Here is a 20,141-nt window from a genome sequence, read left to right as displayed (position 1 = left end):
CAAATTTTCGGTATATATCACAAAATGAATAAGAAGGGCATTCTGAAACAACAATCACATTACATTTAAGGTATAGCATTGTTTAATCGTTCGTTAAGAATGTCCCTCGAAGGGAAATTTGACAAAACCCTAAAACAAAATCTATATATTATCAAACCTGTCAGCACGGTAAAACAAAGCGCTTAACTACATTTGAAATAATGTATACATGTATGTGTTTAATTGCTGTTGAATCGTAAATGTGTATTACGTAGAATCTAAAACATTAAAGTCTCCTTTGGTATTTAACAATTTTATTTTTGGAACTTTTGAATAGAATAAATTCGAGGGAAACTTGGCCCTGCCTCTTATTGCAAAATTTGGCATACAGCCAAAGTCTAATTATAAGTCTGATATCTTAAAGCTGGATTAGATTTGCTCGACTGCATAGACAATTTCTTGTCATAAAACCCTTTCCATTAAAATCATTTCATCAATAAAAAATTATGGTTTTATACGGTAATGAAAAATTGGTCATACTGTAAAGAAGTACTGTGTCCCTGCAACTATGGGCAACAGTGTTACACAACGTTAACATTTGATTTACACAAGCGAATTAGGGTCTCTTCATTTCCAAAATTTCTCTATCCAAACTTGTTTATATATATATATATATCATTGACAATTTCGTTTCAAAACAGTCTCGAGAATACAGTGTTGCTACTCAAAGGAAAGAGATAACTCGAACCAAGTTAAAAAAATTCAAAATTATTTTCTTTGACTGGATATTGTACCACTTCATACAACCGTGCAGTTTTATATAAAACAGGATTTCTTTTGACGAAAACAAAATAAATTTCACGCATTGCATGACTTAGGAAAAAACTTGTTTTACTGGTTATGAGACCATGGTAATTTTATGTAATTTTTGTGAGCTCATGATTCATTCCTTTTATTTTAATTTGAACACAAACATCAAACTTTTCAAAATGTGGTTTGGTCATCATTGTTTATATTGATATTTTAAGAGTGTTGATGTAAAGAAAACTGACATGATCCTAAAATACAAAAGTCAGCTAATTGTCAAAATTATGTTTTCATGCTAACTCGGGTAAAATATTTCCACTATTTAGATGTTTATTGATTCAGTACAAAAAACATCTAAAAAGCGTAAAAGATCACTGCACGTTTTCAAAAACAGAGATTAATTGCCTAGATTACGTAATAGTCTATTGTTTATATTTCCTGTATAGATCTTATCGAAACTGTTGTTCATTAAAGCTGCTGAAAATGAAAATAAATTATCAAATCCTACCATACTTGTATAATTACACAAGAAGATTTAAGTGAAATCGTTTTATTAGTACAAATGTTCTTTCTGTGTTTTACTGTTTGCAAAACTATAAATTATTCTAAATAATAAGGATGTTATTGTCCCAGGCAGAAAACCCTGGCCGTGTTAGGCGCAACTTTTTGGAAGTTTTGGTCCTCGGTGCTCTTCGGCTTTGTACTTGTTTTGGCTTTCAAGCTTTTTTCATCTGAGCGTCACTGGATAGTCTTGTGTGGACAAGACGCACGTCTGGCGTATTGAATTTTAAGCCTAGTACATTTTGTTAGCTATTATTCGTGTGTTTATTTGTCCTATATGTTCTCCCATTTATTTGTATTGTGGTCCTGTCATGTGATGTTGTCGTTTTGGTGTTGTGTTTGACGTTGCCATTGAAGCGGGAGGTTTGGCATGCCACAAAACCAGGTTCAACCCACCATTTTTTTCTTAAAATGTCCTGTACCAAGTCAGGAAAATGGCCATTGTTATATCATAGTTCGTTTCTGTGTGTGTTACATTTTTAATGTTGTGTTTTGTGTCGTTGTTCTCCTCTTATATTTGATGCGTTTCCCTAAGTTTTAGTTTGTAACCCGGATTTGTTTTTATCTCTATCGATTTATGAGTTTCGAACAGCTATACCACTGTTGCCTTTTTTTTTTTCAAGAAACCACTTTTAATCTCTGCATCTTTTTACAAAACTGGATCGAATAGAGTTTCGTTGTAAATCTTACATTGCATATGCAAATACAGCTGTGTGGGACTTGTCAAATTTGAATGATTTTTGTACTACGAGGCGATGGCTGATTCAAATCCTATTTTCTTTCCATCGTGTTGATCAATGTAAATTTTAGAAGTCTTCCATTAGTACAATGCTGGCAGGTAAATTAGTTCGTTCCATAAGCCTTTTTATTTTCACATTTTGTCAATGAAATTAATAGACTTATCGAACAAAGGTAATATCCTTGATTGTTTTTATACCAACATGCTTTAATGTTGAAGCAGATTTCTTTGACTTTTGCAGATTGAATGATTATATTATCTGTTGATATTGTTTAAGTAATGCGCAAACTGATTAACAGATACATGTAAACAGTGATTTTCTTAATAATATCTCGTTTTTTGGGATATATAGATCATCATATGACTTTAATGGTGAATATATTCGTGTTTCTTTTCGTGTGGTTAATTCTCATACAGCTTTTCTATGATAATGTAATCTATGGAGCACTTTTCCTGTCTTTTTAATGTATTTCAGTTCTGTATACACATTTACTGTTAGAATTGCAAAAAATCTTGGAATCCCAAACAGTTGATGACGTTGTATGACAACTCAAGCGAACACCGACCGAACAAGATAGAGTTGTGGAAGTAATGCATTTGTTTTTCATGTATCATCATAACTAGGACTCCCTTTACCTTACATTGCCTTCAGTAAATACGAGCATACTTTGAGACAGTTCCATGTAGTGCTTTTTACATCTTTTCCTATATGATATATTGATAGATGGATGGCGTCAATACTACAGCAGTTTACTTAATTGAGAAATACTTGTTGACCAAATTCATTACAGTACTACAGAACTACCCTACGGTGAAAAATATACTACATATATTACGAAAATTTATTCGTACATATTTTATGAACTCAATGCATGTATATGTATATGTGGAAATTTGTAAAATTCACACGATTCGCCTTGTTTTAAGAATAAAATCTTTAATAATAAAAAAAGTTATTAGTGTTTTTAATGTCGAATATCAAAGGACTAGGAATATAAGGCTGACAAAACAAGTTAGTCAACATACACTCCCTAAGTATATGATACTGCAGACAAGACTTTAGTTTATAAGGGTTGTTAGGTTGCTGTCTCATTGATTTTAATCGTACAGCTATTTTGATTCATAGTTGATTAAATTTTTTTTGCTGAAGTAGTTACATTCCAAAAATTGCTTTGATACCTAAAGATTGATATTACCGAGTATGGTCCATTGTCTTGAAATATGCGACTTATGTGACCCATTCAATTGGGTGAAAATCTGAATCAATTCAATCTGAAGTTTGCTAATTTTATGAAGATGAACCTTATTAAATCTAGCAAAGCAAACGTGAAAAAGATCATGCTTCTTTAACCAATATTTTGAGGGAAAGGAGGTTTTAAGGATACTTATTATTCTTAATCCTATATTGAAAATAATCCAACAAAAAATCACAAATAGCTATCATAATGATTTTTTGTGATAAATATATATTTGTGTTAAAAATCAATCAAACCTAATATGTTATAACAGGCTTTGCGTTTTTACTGCTCGTTTAGCTAAATTGGTTAACGTTTCCATACAGACACAATTTGAGCGTATATATTGAAGAACAATTTTCATGTCTATTTTTTTAAGGAAAATCTCTTATTTCTACGACTTCAAAGATTTCTATGGTTGTTCGAATATTCAATCGATTCGACGTCAAAAATAAAATATAGTTATTATGTCATCAGATTTTATTTTTGTCGTCAACAATTTTATGCGAGGAGATCGCTTTAGTTTTCTTCTCGACTCTTCATCAAAATATTGAGTTCATCACAATGAAATCTTAGAAATTCTTGCACCATACTACGATTCGTATGGAGACACGATGCTTTTATACCTTAATACACAATATGATACTATAGAGAATGAACCTAATATTGATAAATCGCTGTTCAGAATTAGTTCAATTGATTGATTGATAGGTTTTGCATCTATATAAGTCATTAACTAGCAAGGAAGAGCAACGTTTAAAAAGTCGAACATGAGACTCACGGGCAGCCGAATAGTCCATCATTATTATAAACAGCTTGTTCATAAAATCGAATGTTAAAAGATGATTGGTCAGATAACACTACTTATTTGGGTTCTGGGGAAAAGTCCTCAATATTGCCATTAATTTGCCAATTTCAAAAATTCTTTTTTAAACTTCGACAAGTAGAATATCAAAATTTGTATAGACGAAATTTATATAAAAAAATTACCAATTTAAATCTATTATATCGGTTCTACAGACAACACAAAAGATAATCACCAGTAAAACAATACTCAATAATTATACCGTATTAAACTGAGAGAAATCCAAAGAACTTCATCATTTGACATAAAAATCATGACTTTTTACAATCTAATATTTGCCTTTTCAATTACGAGTACATTTCATTCGTCATAAACAGTGCAGGAAGACGCAATATTGAGTAATACATTGAATAAAAGTTAATTGTGCATAATTATTATGATCATTGTTGAAGGTCAAACAGAGAATATATGATTGCTTACAGCCATGTCATTTGAACACCACTGGATAGTTGTCTCATTGTCAATCATACCACATCTTCTTATTTGTATATAGAATATCACAGAAGTTCAATAAAGAAAAGGGTATAAAAGAAACATAAGAGTCGTGTATAAACTAGAAATAATATAACTTATATCAATCTGAATATAAAAATAAGAAAATGTGGTATGATTACCAATGAGACAACTATCCACTAGAGTTCAAACAACGTGGATGTAAACAATTATATTTTTACCGTACGGCCTTCAATAATACGCAATGGATTTACCATACGGCCTTCAATAATACGCAATGGATTTACCATACGGCCTTCAATAATACGCAATGGATTTACCATACGGCCTTCAATAATACGCAATGGATTTACCATACGGCCTTCAATAATACGCAATGGATTTACCATACGGCCTTCAATAATACGCAATGGATTTACCATACGGCCTTCAACAATACGCAATGGATTTACCATACGGCCTTCAATAATACGCAATGGATTTACCATACGGCCTTCAACAATACGTAATGGATTTACCATACGGCCTTCAATAATACGCAATGGATTTACCATAAGGCCTTCAATAATACGCAATGGATTTACCATACGGCCTTCAATAATACGCAATGGATTTACCATACGGCCTTCAATAATACGCAATGGATTTATCATACGGCCTTCAATAATACGCAATGGATTTACCATACGGCCTTCAATAATACGCAATGGATTTACCATACGGCCTTCAATAATACGCAATGGATTTATAACTGTTTATTCATTACCATTTCTAAAAATGTATTTAACCATAAGAAGAATTTGATGGCATTTTCTTTTTATCACATTTCGATTTATAAATCATATAACCATATAATAAAGCTGGTGTGAAAGGCCACTTTTTGTTAAATTCTGCAAGTGGCTTCATACGTCCACAATAAATCAATATATCTATAATAGCATGCAGTAAACATATTGACTGCCAATGTATCACAATTGTATTCTTGATGTAACTATTTAGAAATGAAAATAATGTAAATAATTCATTCACTGACACCTGAGATGTGAAAATACATTATGAATAAAAGGGAATGTGGGTATATATGGATCAGAGAGCAACCCAACGATAAAAACAAAAATAACCAAAAGACATCTAAAGGCAACATACAGTCTTCAACAATATCAGGTGTTTATATAATATATCAAGCTGTAAATCGTCCAGAATCGATATTGAAACAACGAAAACTGTTTGATTTATAGAGATTATTAACTAACGGAACGTTACAATTAAGCAAGGAAGGAATTGTCGTACTAATGGTCATAATTTTATGTGCAGATTACCGTGATACTTCATATCCACAATGTGAACCTAAATGAAAGGAAGCTTTCCTTTTTTTCGTTAATTTTAATATGATAAGTGCATGCTAATAAATTTCATTTTTGTATTTAAAATAATCTAGATTACTTCGAAAATATTTCTAGATATCTGAAAGTTAGGTTAAAGTTATGAAGCTATGCTTCCTTTGGCTTTTTAAAGTTTAACAATAACATGCGATTCCCAATTCTTCGACAAGAGCGGAATACTTAGTCTCTATTGGAATATAAATCGCTTAACTGCATTCTTATTTACCCAAAAAAAGAACAAGAACTTGATCAAATAAAACATTAATGGCTTTAATCATCTAGCATGCGACATTTTGTTTTTACCAATATTGAATCAAATCTATAGACGTTTCTAATCTTGAGGAACTGTTATATTTCATGCATTTTTCCAAATTTTCACTTTCTATATTCAATTATAAAAGATATTTTCGGCAGAATAGTTAAATTTCCTCTGTGTATTAATTTCTTGTCTAGTAATCTATTTGTCAATACTCATCTGTAAAGTCTGCAGAAACAGTAAAAAAAAAACAGTTAAAAAGATATTGAGTTTAAGTAAAGTGTATATTATGTTCGTTTATTTTGCACTTAAATAATTGACACTTTTTTTTAACCTTCGAGTCAAATTTCTATTCATGCAGTTTGGATGGATTGTAAATATCACTCTGGTATCTTTCAAATCACTCCTACGCCTAATTTTGAGCCTGGATTTTTAGTATTCGTACTGTCCTTTGATAAAGCCATGCTGATTATAAGGTGCACAGTTTTCTCTGCTTTCAAAATCTTTCGGTTTGAATCCGTCCTGGTTTTCTTACTACAACCGGAAACTACTTGTGAATATATTTTTTTGGTCAATGATTGAATTTAGTAGTGTCAATCCCTGTATAATGACGAAGTTCAGGTGTGATTATGACCCGTGTAGATAGCAAATCCTAAATACACCGTTTGGTGGTGCGCTTGGCAGAGGTGTACGTACAGATTAGGTAACAGGTACTATAGGTATCGGTATCGGATTCGATCTGGAACTTGTTAATTATTGGTAATATTAATTATGTGGCAAACAAAAAGGCCTGGAATGGTGTAATTTCTAATCAACACCATTGTCCTATATTAGTTATATATAAAGTTGAATTCTTTGGTTCGTCGTTTTTACGTCATGCCGGCTAACAAATTGGACCTCGTTATTTTAGTAGTATAGATGTCTCTATACCATTGTACTTTGGTTAACGAGATTAAAGATATACAAACCTGTATATCTAACTTAATAATTCTAATTATTAATTTCATGTTCTGTATATTATGAAATAAGACCTGTAAAAAGTTGACAAGATATCTTTAATGAAAACTAATACATAATTAAGAATAGCCAAATATGAAAACACCAATGCCAACTTTTACAGCATGTTTTTTTTTTAATGAAAGCAATTTTCTATATTATAAAATTTAGACTTCTAGCTGCTTGACCTTTACTTATTATGTGTTTACGCCTTTGTTAAACAGTTAAATTAAACTAAAAAATGGCAATTTTACTTTTTATACTATGTAAAAAAAGTTTTCATGCGTTGTATTTTGATTTTTTGATTATCGTAAGTCAAATATTTACGAGTTATAGCTAACGTGCTAATTCAAACTCTAATTTTCTTGGACAAAGACAAATGAAATAATAATTGTTGTAAAATGAGAGAAAACTGCTTACCATGGAAAAAAATTATACAATTTCCACATTGTTGTTCATAATTGTGAGATCTGAAAATCGAAAAGCCGACATTAAGAAAAAAAATTAAAAAGTTATAACAATTGCAAAATTCTTTGTTATTAAGGAATTTTGTTGACTTTCGAATTGCAATAAGACAAATGATAGAACTGATTTGATTTCTCAAGAATTATTGATAATCTGTCAGAGTTTGTCTTGATTGCAAATTGCCTTTCGTTACACCATTATTATTTCAAGCATTCTAAAATATAATTGGGTATCAATACCGTTAAGGAAGTTGAACCTAAAAGTTACATCACATCTCGGTATTCTTTATATCGCAATTCCGTTAACTGTAATGTTATTAATTACAAGGAGTTTTTCTATTTTTCTATCAAAATCATTTGAATTCTCATTTTGCTTATTCTTAAACAGTACAATCTTGCAGTGTTAAGCCCAGTTGTCACTATCAAAGTTTCCCAAAGAAAACTTTAACACAAGTGAATGGAAATTAAAACAAGAAAACTTTGAACAGGAAAACATTGAACAAGAAAACTTTGTCGAAGTCATTTGTTATTACTCTCAAGTTTTCTACATTATTGGCAAACAAAATTGGAATTTCATTAAAAGGCCTATTGTGAAACTTCTTATAGCAGAATTGAATCATTGCTCTTAAAATATTGTCTCTGTAAAACCATTTTGAGGAGGCAAAACAGAAACAGTATATGTTATTTTCTTTGCGGCAGATGAATCTCACACTTCTTTGTCATCAAATAATTCAACAAATTCCCTTTTCATGTTTTTTTGACAAGAAACAATTTTCTTTAAGTTTTTACTGGAAGTCACACAGTTTATCCATCTTTTCGCATTATTTTTACTCCTTACTTTTTTTCAAACAAAACTCCATAATTCATAAACTCAGCTCTGATTATTAGTTCATCCAAGTTAAAACAAAATAAAATAAAAATAAGATGAGATTATATATCAACAAAGTCGTTAAACATTTTGAACAAATTTTTGATTAACAATGTCGAAATGTGAAAAATCGAGTGCCTTATAAGAAAATTTTCAAACATTAGTAACCATATCTAGTAACAAATTCGATTGCAAAATTTAATACTAAAGTATTTAATAAACAAAGTATTCAGCAATACATAGGAGAACCGCTACTCTAATTTCTTATTCCCGCATAGTTCATGATTTAGATTTAAAAAAAAAAACAACAAAAATTGTAATAGCTCGACATTTTAACCGATGAGTCCAGAAACAAAGCAACAATAAAAGAAGCTGACCTTCTTATTCCTAGACTTATAGATAATGTAAATGTCGAAATTACATTTGTTATGAACTTCTAATTACATTTAGTTGCAGGAATATGTATAAATTATTGTAAATATATCCTTCGAGACTTGTTTATTCGAAACAAGTGTTGCGTCATAGTCCTTTGGCTAGTTAACAAATCATTCCATAGGATTTACATTATTTGTAATGAGCAAAGTTCCCAATTTCGAATTTCGCTGAGCTTGCTCTTTTCATTGCCTTATGAAGGTTCAGCCCGTGTATTTTTTGCATTGAACGTCCATTTTGTATGTTCTCTTCATCGTGTTATGTTCATAATTTAGTCTTCTTTTCTATTTGTAATGACTCACGGACATATTCAGTTTGGTTTTAACTTCTTTCGTGGGCTCGCCCATCGCATTTCTAATTTGACAAATGTCGGGCTATGGCCATCAGCAGGTATAAATATCTCGACTTTGTTTGAATTGGAAACGAACAATACTACAAAATCTACTTTAATTTAATCAAATATGGTTAATTTCATTTTATACAAATCTTGCATTCATTTGATGGTTATTCCTGATGGTACAATTATCAATCAAATTTTATCTTCTCTCTCAATCTTTCACGATTTACTGATAATGAATCCATCAAAATGACTTTATGATGCGTTAATAATGTAATATGATAATCCATTTCTATTCAATATTTGTTCACGGATTCCGAATGATGTATTTATTAAAAAAAAAAAAACATACCACTCCTTTCTGACAAAATGAAAGGAGGAGAAGATTTATACAGATATCTTAGATATCTCTCTGTTTGTGTGAACGGAAATGATAGAAGGTTTGAACCGATATCTCTCTGTATGTGTAAATGAAAGTGATAGAAGGTTTGAACAGATATCTCTTTGTATGTGTGAACGGAAATGATAGGAGAAGGTTTGAACCGACATCTCTTTGTCTGGGTAAATGGAAATAAAAGGAGGAGAAGATTTGACCAGAAATCTCTCTGTATGTGTGCATGGAAAAGATAGAAGATTTGAACAGATATCTCTTTGTATATGTGAATGGAAAAGACAGGAGGAGAATATTTGACCAGCTATCTCACTGTATGTGTGCATGTAAATGATAGGAGGCGATTTGAGCAGATATCTCTCTGTATGACTGTGTGAATGGAAATAATAGGAGGAGATAATTTAAACAGATATCACTGTGTATATGTGCATGAAAATGATAGAAGAAATCTATCTGTATGTGTGAATGAAATGATAGAAGATCTGAACAGACATCTCTCTGTATGTGTGAATGGATATAATGGGAGGAGATGATTTGAATAGATATCTCTTCGTATGTACATGTGTGAATGGAAAAGATATTACGTTAATGTTGCAAACTTGTAAGATACACTGGACCCTTAGGTTTTGTTATTTCACCAATAGGATACTACCAAAACAAGTTTAAATCTGTCACATAAAAATGAGTCTTTAACATTTCCTTATCCTTATCAGTGGTTGTTTTATATGGTTATGTTCATTGAGGACGTTTGTATTTACTCACAGTTTCTAGTTGTATCTACTTAATTAATTTACATATTGTATATCTACGCTTTGTGTAATTTAAAACAGATAGAGACATATAATATAAAATGCAGAATCTTGTCTATCGTTTAGAATCGTATGGTGTTTTCGATTTCTCTGATTTTATTGGCACCGTTGTTTCTCTATCTCATTGAGAATGGGTCCGCATTTTTTGTCCAAGAATTTCAGTTAAAGGTACAACTTTGCCTAGTCAAACCAAACCGCAGATGATACAATGTATCATAGGATATAATGACAGTGAAATATCATTTTCAGCATACGTTAATTGGCCAATTGTAATTGTCTCCATGTTTAAATTTTATAGTTTTCTCGAATAATATCTATTGAGAATGTATTGTTAAAGCATTTATGCATCATGCATAGAGCCTCTTAAACAATATGAAATTAACTGTTCAAATAGTTAATAATTGATTAAAAATGAAAAATATTAAATTCAAACATTCTATGTTGATAAAGAAAGATAGCATACAATACCAGTTAATGGTTTTGACTCAATATTTAATGTGTTTGTCTTATGAAATATTTACTCAGCTAATGATGTAATTAAAATAGCAAAATGTAATAAAGTTAAAATAAACCATTAACCGTTTTTCAAAAAGTAAGAAAGGCCAATAAAAGGATATTTCAGTATTACAAGTACATGTCAGATATTCAATTTTGTCTTTAATAAGGGAATACCATGCTTTAGATTCAGTATGCATGGTCAGCTGTTAATGATTTAGACAAATTAAAAATAATTATGCATGAAACCTTAAGTTTCATCATATCAGTAACTTTTCTAAGATGTAGTATTTTTGGGAATTTTATTATAAAGTTTTAAATTTATCTAAACAAACCAGAATAAGGTCTACTCTTTGAACACAAATGTATACAACATGTTTAACAAAGAGTTATATGTTAAAGAGTTATTTATACATGTAGGCCATACGATGACTTGTATATACAGTTGCTTAAATCAACGTCATTTGTATGGCAAGCCGTTTTACTATTTATTCCAAATTCAAGATATTTCATAGAATATATAAGATAACTCATATAATATATAAGATATCTCATATAATCTAGTTTTTATAATATATCTTATAAACTTTAGAAGATATCTTATATACTTTAGAAGATATCTTTTTACACTATATAAGATATAATATAAACTATATAAGATATCTTATAAACTATATGAGATATCTTATAAACTTTATTTAATATCTTGAAGTTGGAATAAATAGTAAAACTGCTTGCCATACATTTGGACTATGGTGGATGGTCGTCTTATTAGCGGCAACGCCACATCTCCTTATTTCTTAAATAAACAAAGTTTTTCACGTTTAGTTAATGATAAAAAAATGTTTAGCTGCGAATTTAACTAATCCTTTCACTTGAATTCTACTGTGGATTAGAATTATAGATAAGAATATATATTTAAGCGCTTAACAGGTTATGTCCATAGATTTTACAGTTGAAGCTAGACAAGGCGTCTATGGATTTTAACCTTTCTAAATCGACGTTTGAATGAACATGCATAGCATTTAACTACTAGTTAAAAAGTAATTTAAAACGTTCACAGCTGGAAATATAATTGTACAATTTTTCTTATTTATTTGTATATCAATTTACTGCATGTTCTATTATACTCTGGATCTCAACTTTAATTCCTACTGTCTCCGTTACTTTTTTTAGTACACAATCGTTAAAATATAATCATAATATCACTTTTAGTGACATTGCTGTATCTGTTTGAATAATTTTAAATTATCAATTCAAATATTACTTAAAAGACTAATTATTGAGTTAAAAGTTAAAAATCATTACTATTTCAATTCGTTAAGTGTGCGTGGTGGTATCCAGTAAACATTAACTAGATTCAGTATATTACCAATAGTCTGTCCAAATACGGGAAGGTTTTACGTATGCCTACAGTTTTTTTCCCGTTATAATCATATTAAAATTCAAGAAGCTGAATACTAAATCAATCATCATTTGAAGAAAAAGTAAACTTAATGATTATTTACAAAAATCAAAAATGAGAAAAACGAATACTTAACATAACCACCCCTTCCATATACAGTACGTAGGGATATATATATTAAGCTTAAAACCCGTTTCACCGACTTTCAGGTGCGACTTCCACCCTAACTCTATTTCTCGTATATGGTGTCTGCGGTTGTGCTCAGAAGTTATCAAAACTATGATGGCTCGTGCTTTGAGAGTGTCACGTACCTCGCACAAAAACAAACAATTCCTTCAGAGTAGGTTTAAACTTGGACGCAACAAAAACTTCCGATCCTACTCGAAACTCCTTATATTTTTTTGTGACATTCAAAATTGTTCCCCTAAATGTCCCATTACCCCATACTCTAATTCATTTTTAATTCCTATTCATTTCATATGATCTATTTCAAGTTTGCAGCCTCGATATAGTCTTTTTGTTGCTGGGGCGAAACTAACAACAATCAATCAAACGTTAACGGTATATCTGCAGTTTGGTCAGAATTTTAATATGGACTGTAAATAATAAGATCGAAAAACATACAATTCAGTCACACTAACACGATTGCATATTTCAAAATTTGCAAATAATTATATATATATTCTTTTGTTACCTATTCTGACATCGGACTCGCATATATAGGGGAGGGTTGAGATCTCACGAAACATGTTTAACCCCGCCGCATTTTTGCGCCTGTCCCAAGTCAGGAGCCTCTGGCCTTTGTTAGTCTTGTTTGTTTTTTAATTGTAGTTCATTTATGTGTTTTGGGGTTTAGTATGACGTCCATTTTCCCTGAACTAGTACACATTTTTAAGTAAGGGCCAACTGAGGCCCACCTCCGTGTGCGGGATTTTCTCGCTCAATTGAAGACCCATGCATTGGTGGCCTTCGGCTGTTATCTGCTCTTTGGTCGGGTTGTTGTCTCTTTGACATATCTCAATTTTATATACAAGTCTAAATTGAAAACAACGTTCAAACCTATAATTGCGTTGGATAAAAACCGCAATTTTTATACGTGTGCATGCAAAACAAATTTCTTGGTAGAGGGGTCTAAATACTACGCAAACAACATTTCCAAAAAGACCAAAAAAAGTGAAAAAGTATATTTTAACAAAACGCATTTGACTAGCAGGTCGAACAACGGATGTTCTTAAACCCTGCTGACTGCCATTGGCGATTGCCAAATAAACGTTTGGAAATGTATATATATGTATATTTAGACCCCTCTATCAAGAAATTTGTTTTGCATGCACATGTATAAAAATTGCGGTTTTTATCCAACGCAATCATAGGTTTGAACGTTGTTTTCGATTTAGACTTGTGTATATATATAAATTGAGGTAAATTATATGGCCTTCCAAATACCGTTTCGATTCCTAACATCACTGAAGAGACATTAATTGTCGAAATCCGGATATGGTGTACAAATTTTTGCACCTCATGTTTACATTATACCATCTTTTCCGCAAGTTTATTGTTTTCTGTTTGGTATTTAATTAATAAATTAAGATCCATTTTTACATCTGGTGATCCGTTAATTTGGCAATCGCCAATGGCAGTCAGAAGGGTTTAAAAACATCCGTTGTTCGACCTGCTAGTCAAATGCGTTTTGTTAAAATATACTTTTTCACTTTTTTGGTCTTTTGGAAAATGTTGTTTGTGCTGTATTTAGACCCCTCTACCAAGAAATTTGTTTTACATGCACATGTATAAAAATTGCGGTTATTATCCAACGCAGTCATAGGTTTGAACGTTGTTTTCAATTTAGACTTGTTTATATTTTTTCGTTTGGGCTTGTATTATATTTGCCTTCGGGTTTATATGATCCGTTCATCCTATTTTGACTCTTCAAAATTCAAGAGTCAATCCCAAATTGAGGTAAATTATATGGCCTTCCAAGTACCGTTTCGATTCCTAACATCACTGAAGAGACATTAATTGTCGAAATCCGGATATGGTGTACAAATTTTTGCACCTCATGTTTACGGTATACCATCTTTTCCGCAAGCTTATTGTTTTCTGTTTTGGTATTTAATTAATAAATTAAGATCCATTTTTACATCTGGTGATCCGATTATTTGGCAATCGCCAATGTCAGTCAGCAGGGTTTAAGAACATCCGTTAATTGTTCGACCTGCTAGTCAAATGCGTTTTGTTAGAATATACTTTTTCACTTTTTTGATCTTTTGGAAAATGTTGTTTGTATATATATATATGTATATATATATAGATATAAGAAGATGTGGGCCCCAAAAAATTACTAGTGTAAAACCATATATATATATATATACATGTTCTATGGTCGGGTTGTTGTCTCTTTGACACATTCCCCATTTCCATTCTCAATTTGATATATCGGACCAGTAAATCAGAAGATATCAGGCAGATCGTACTTCTATCTTAATTGTAAAAAAAAACGAATAGAATGAGATACACAGAGTTATAAAATATGTGATTTGAATTTAAAAAAAAAGAATTGAAAAAACTGCAGTGGCGAATATGTAAAATGAAGCAACAATTGTAGAAAAATATTTAAAAATTGATTACAATCAAATGAGAAGAAATTATAAGGCCCCTGTGTTGTGCCCCTTGAATTCTAAATCATACTATACATCTTACTTATTTTAAAGTGTGCACCACATTTTTTATGTTATTTCGAATACACCTTATCGCTTTTTGTCCGCCATTACTGGCCATCACACAGGTTCCCGTAAAATTTTGACGTCACAATACAAAATATCTGACGCCACAATGGAAAAGTGATTGTTGTATGACGTCAAAAGTTCAAGCGGGACAGATTCTCGGGTCAGCCGGGAATAGCGATAAGGTGTATAGACAGAAAAAAATATTACAGTCATTTCTTATAATTTAATTCTAAATTCCATTTTAAACCGGAGTAAACCATGAAAAAACGTTGATGACGTCACGGTCACATGCCAAAATTATGTCTATGAGCTGATAAACAAAACAACGTCAGCCAATCAGAAGACGCGTTACATCCAAAATTAAATTATATATCTGTAATATTGATTCAAATTTTTTAAATTTACAGTGCAAAAACTTCTTAAATGGCATCATTTTGAGATCTTTTTCGTTAATATAGACCTTATCACTATTTGGGAATCTGCACCACCTGACCCGAGAATCTGCGCCACTTGAACTATTTACGTCATACAACAATCACTTTCCTTTGTGGCATCAGACATTTCCCATTATGACGTCAACATTTTATTTGAACCTTTGTGATATCCAGTAATGGCAGACAATTAGCGACAAGGTGTATTAAGATTTGAACCACGGCTTCACCCAAAAAATATGTTGCCACAAATGTGATTTATAAAATATTAAAAGTATTGCGTAATTCATTTTTTTTCTCCATTTTTACAATTTCGGGAGATAAATAATAGCTCTTATTGTACCCCTCATTTAAAAAAAAAATATACATCTAAAACATTGAAAAAGTTTTACTATGAATAAATGGGGATGTAGGGTCACGATATGTCATCAAGACAGTAACTTAAACGACAAAGAAAAAACCCTCAGATACATCTAGCGTTTAACAGTAGGCAATGGTGTATACAATATGACAACCTCAAAATCTCCAACTGTTATTGAAACATAATAAAACCATGACCATGAAAATCTGCTATTAACACCAGATTCCACAAAAGAAGGTTCAAGACTTGGAGAAGGCACATGAATATATAATTGGCGGAATTAAAAAAAAATAAATCTCAACTCTTCCCCCCTCCCCCCCACCTAAACCGCCCCTCCCCCACCCCTCTTTTTTATATCTTCATCACCAATGGTACACAAAAGAAAGTACAAGAAATATCAGTACAAGAAAAGCACTTAACTCTATAAAAGCGGAATAGTAGATAAAAAAAAGTGCAAGCAAAACAATTATAAACAATACCGTATCAAAAAAGATGGAGGCTGATGATACCTAAAGGACATTCAAAACTCAGTAACAGAGAAACTGACAACGTCATGGCAAATAAACCCACTAAGAACAAACAACTGTCTACAAAACACTACATAGATAACTAAAGACTGAGCAACACGAAGCCTACCAAAAACACGGGAAAGAAAACTAAGGTGCTTAACCTGTCGATTTGAAGGAAGTCGTGTCGTTAATCCTACTCTATATTACTATGCACATGACATGCAATACAAACTCGGGTCGATGTTTAAGGAAAACAATACAGGTATAAGTATCAGTGACGGGCTTTATTTCTTAATATATTATGAGTATACACGCAATCGTACATTTGAGATTAAAGAAATGCAAGCAAGCTATGGTAAATATGTAACATACGTTAAAATAGTGAAATTTGATATTATAAAAAATAGACACGATGATTACTGAATCCCCAATTATCGCTTCTTTCTATTTGTTTTGGGATTAATTTACAGACTAAATACAACCACTTAGCATTTTCTATCACAGCTTCCGAAAGAAATAATCTCTTTATAATCAGTTGAACAACAATGTATTGTGTTAAATGTCAAATACGTTTTGTTAAACGGTTATTGATAGAATTTACTAAACACATATATTGTCATGCAATACGTGTCTAAAACATAGAGCATCAAACATGAAAATACACTCCAACAAAATTATGAGGAAGAACTACTGAAATCCACACTACACAAGTTTGACGGTCCCTACACGAATTGGTTGACCGATACGATGTGTCGGTGTTTCAACTCACTAGCGACGTGTTTATGCGGTCTTAGATCTTTCTTGATATATTAGTATAATCGCCTGATCTGTAATTTTACGAATTTTGTCCTATTTCCGATTGCGACATTTTGACTGAGTGTGAATTCGCATGGCGGGTGATGTATGCATAGTAGGAGACGCTTACTTTGTTCAAGCAACTTGTCTCGCTACATTTAGAGTTTATGCGACTCCTCCTGTTGTGTTACCATGATTTGTCGCTATGACTTAAAAAAAGAATCGAGTTTGATGCATGTTATCATACTAAATGCGTGAGAGAGGGGAGAGAGAGAGGAAGAGAGAGAAAACTGCGTTTATCTGGTCCCTCTTTTTGAAACTGAATTTTCAGCATTGTCCCTCTGGTCTAAACTAAATGTATGCTATGACAGCGTCCACATGGTATAATGACTTGTAACAAACCCAGAAAGGTCAATTCATAAAAGTATCAAGGTTAAATGAATAAATTACTTTAAAACCCACACAGTGTATGAATATCATGTGGAAGTTTGATAGATTGAAATATATCCATATTATCAATAATTTGAACAAATATAATGTGCGTGTATGAACAACATAGATGTGAACTAAACATTATCTAAAAAGCAACCGAGTAATACATGTTTACCACAAACAAGAACGTCTGGAAAGAATACGACATTGTTCTAACATAAAATTAATTAAATAAATGTACTGGGACTATAGAGTCACAAACAGCTACTGATGGAACAACTGATAAGACATCTGACGTAATACAGCTATATATGTATACAAATATATGTGTACATGGATAAACAATCTATTTCTAAACTGACAAACTAGCTAAATCTACAGATTCATGAAGTTTTATCAGGATTTAATTATCAACAAAGTTTTATTTTGCCTTTTTTATCCATTTAATTTGAAGGGATAAAGAAAGTAGGAGGATAGTGGAGTATTCATAATTGTGTTGGCATGCTTTTAAAAGTACAATGTACATGTATGAATGAAAGGAGAGATGTGACACCAACCTATAAACGCGTTTAATACAAAGTAGTTATTTATAGATTAACATAGGTCTTTGATAATAGATACTTGTTTATAATATAATGCAAGCTCGAAATCATCCCGAACCTGGTATGATTCACTCATGAGGATTAAATCAAATTCAACAGAATACCAAAAATCGGTCAGTTTTATTTCTTTAAAGACAATCAGAAATAAGAAAATAAATGACAATTTTCAAGACTGGAGACATAACCATGTACACTAACATGATGCAGGGCAAAACCAGGTTTGTTAATAAGAAATGTATGTAAAAAAGTCAACGAGACAGTAACCCAACACCAAATTTATGAATACTCCACTATCACGTCCTCTGAAATAAACAATTATCTAGTAGGATATGAAAGGAAAAACGTTATAATGACACCAGATGATTGGACCAAGTTTTCTTGTAAAAAAAAATGTCCTTGACGAAATTTTTGATGCACAACTTAGATAGTGACAACATGATTTATGTTCATGAAAATTTCCCATCTGCTTCTATGTCATTAAATGAAAAATAATCTCGCTTCAGAAAGAAAAATGTATGTGTAAATACATAAAATATTGAAAGCAGCCCTTTGTACATAATTGTCCAGATTTAATGTTACAAGATCATAATGCAAAATCTAAATATTATGGTTTTATACTTTTAGACTAACTATTTATTATCTTAGGGTTATGTTCTATTTAGATCAGCAATGTTCACTCCAGACACAATTTATTTATATAGTTCACAAGTTAACGTGCTTATCATGTACTAGTATACATAAAACAAACAAAGAATGCACATAACTTGGAATTAACACTCCAGGGATTTTTTCTTTGATTATTTTTGTATAATCTCAAACCATGATAATCAATTAAGCTATGAAATCTAACTTGTAAAATATTCATGAACACAAAAATAAAATATAAAGTACTTTCTATAAAGCAAAAGTCAACACGCATATAATTCTATTTCCGTTGATTATATTCTTTATAACTTCTGCATTAAATCAATTATACTTTGAAATTGAAATGACAATTCAAATTGAAGTTTGCAACTTATTCAAAATGTATGTAGATAAAACATATCGATAATGGCAACTTGTAAATATTGTGACAAAAACAAGTGGAAAATCATTTCTAACTAATTTTCTATGTTCGAATTTAACAGCTATTAAAAAAGCAACAAGTCACGTGTTGATAAATCAGAAACATCAAGTAGCATGAGCCAATTAATTAAAAAAATCCTCAACTTACCTATGTTTAAGGTAAAGTGTTGATCTGATGCAGTCATAAAATGACAGAAAGTCAACAACAAGATCGCCGTGCTCTTCATCTTCAGTTAATTATAATTCTTCAGTAATCATCTTGTCAAAAACGAAAGTAACATAGTCCTCTCCATTTAAATGTTAATTTGTTAATTGTCAACTTTTTATCATGGTAGTATCTGTAATAACTGTAGTATAATGATGATTTAGACTGGATTGCTGTACGGTCGATGTAATGGTCGATACCAACACACAGTCGGACATGTAGTCAGCTTGTTAAATGTTAGGATTATAATAATGAAGTTTTATTTGTTAAAATAAGATGAAAGACCAATCAGAAAATTATATTTCCAAATGCAGTCACTATCCAGGGATTAAGTAATTAGAGTTGTGGCGACTTGATCAATAATTTGAAAAATATTCTATAGCTTTCATTTTCTGTGTTTTATATAATGTATCTCTCCGTGTGAAATAAATATGCACTGGGGATATTAATTGTATCTTGAATGCTCATTACATTGGATTTACGTTAATGAAGTATTGTTTCTTGGTCATTTGGCATATGCAATTAATAAATGTACTTTTTT

The 20,141-nt window shown here is 31.3% G+C and overlaps 1 protein-coding gene across 2 annotated transcripts in view; it reads right to left on the bottom strand.

The window, feature by feature from the left end:
• Window positions 1–19,816, bottom strand: part of LOC127715268 (glutamate receptor ionotropic, kainate 3-like) — a 65,168-nt gene extending 45,352 nt beyond the window's left edge. For both annotated transcript variants that reach the window (XM_052221304.1, XM_052221305.1), the window contains exon 1: window positions 19,544–19,816. In XM_052221304.1, the coding sequence (XP_052077264.1) occupies window positions 19,544–19,622 (79 nt within the window). In that variant the 5' untranslated portion in view covers window positions 19,623–19,816. The remainder of the gene's footprint in view (window positions 1–19,543) is intronic.
• Window positions 19,817–20,141: the final 325 nt, after the last annotated feature.

The sequence above is a fragment of the Mytilus californianus genome, unplaced genomic scaffold (genome assembly GCF_021869535.1).
Source record: "Mytilus californianus isolate M0D057914Y unplaced genomic scaffold, xbMytCali1.0.p SCAF_9, whole genome shotgun sequence".
Lineage (NCBI taxonomy): Eukaryota > Metazoa > Mollusca > Bivalvia > Mytilida > Mytilidae > Mytilus > Mytilus californianus.
Note: the sequence above shows the minus strand (reverse complement) of the source record. Positions and strands in the feature narration are given on the sequence as shown.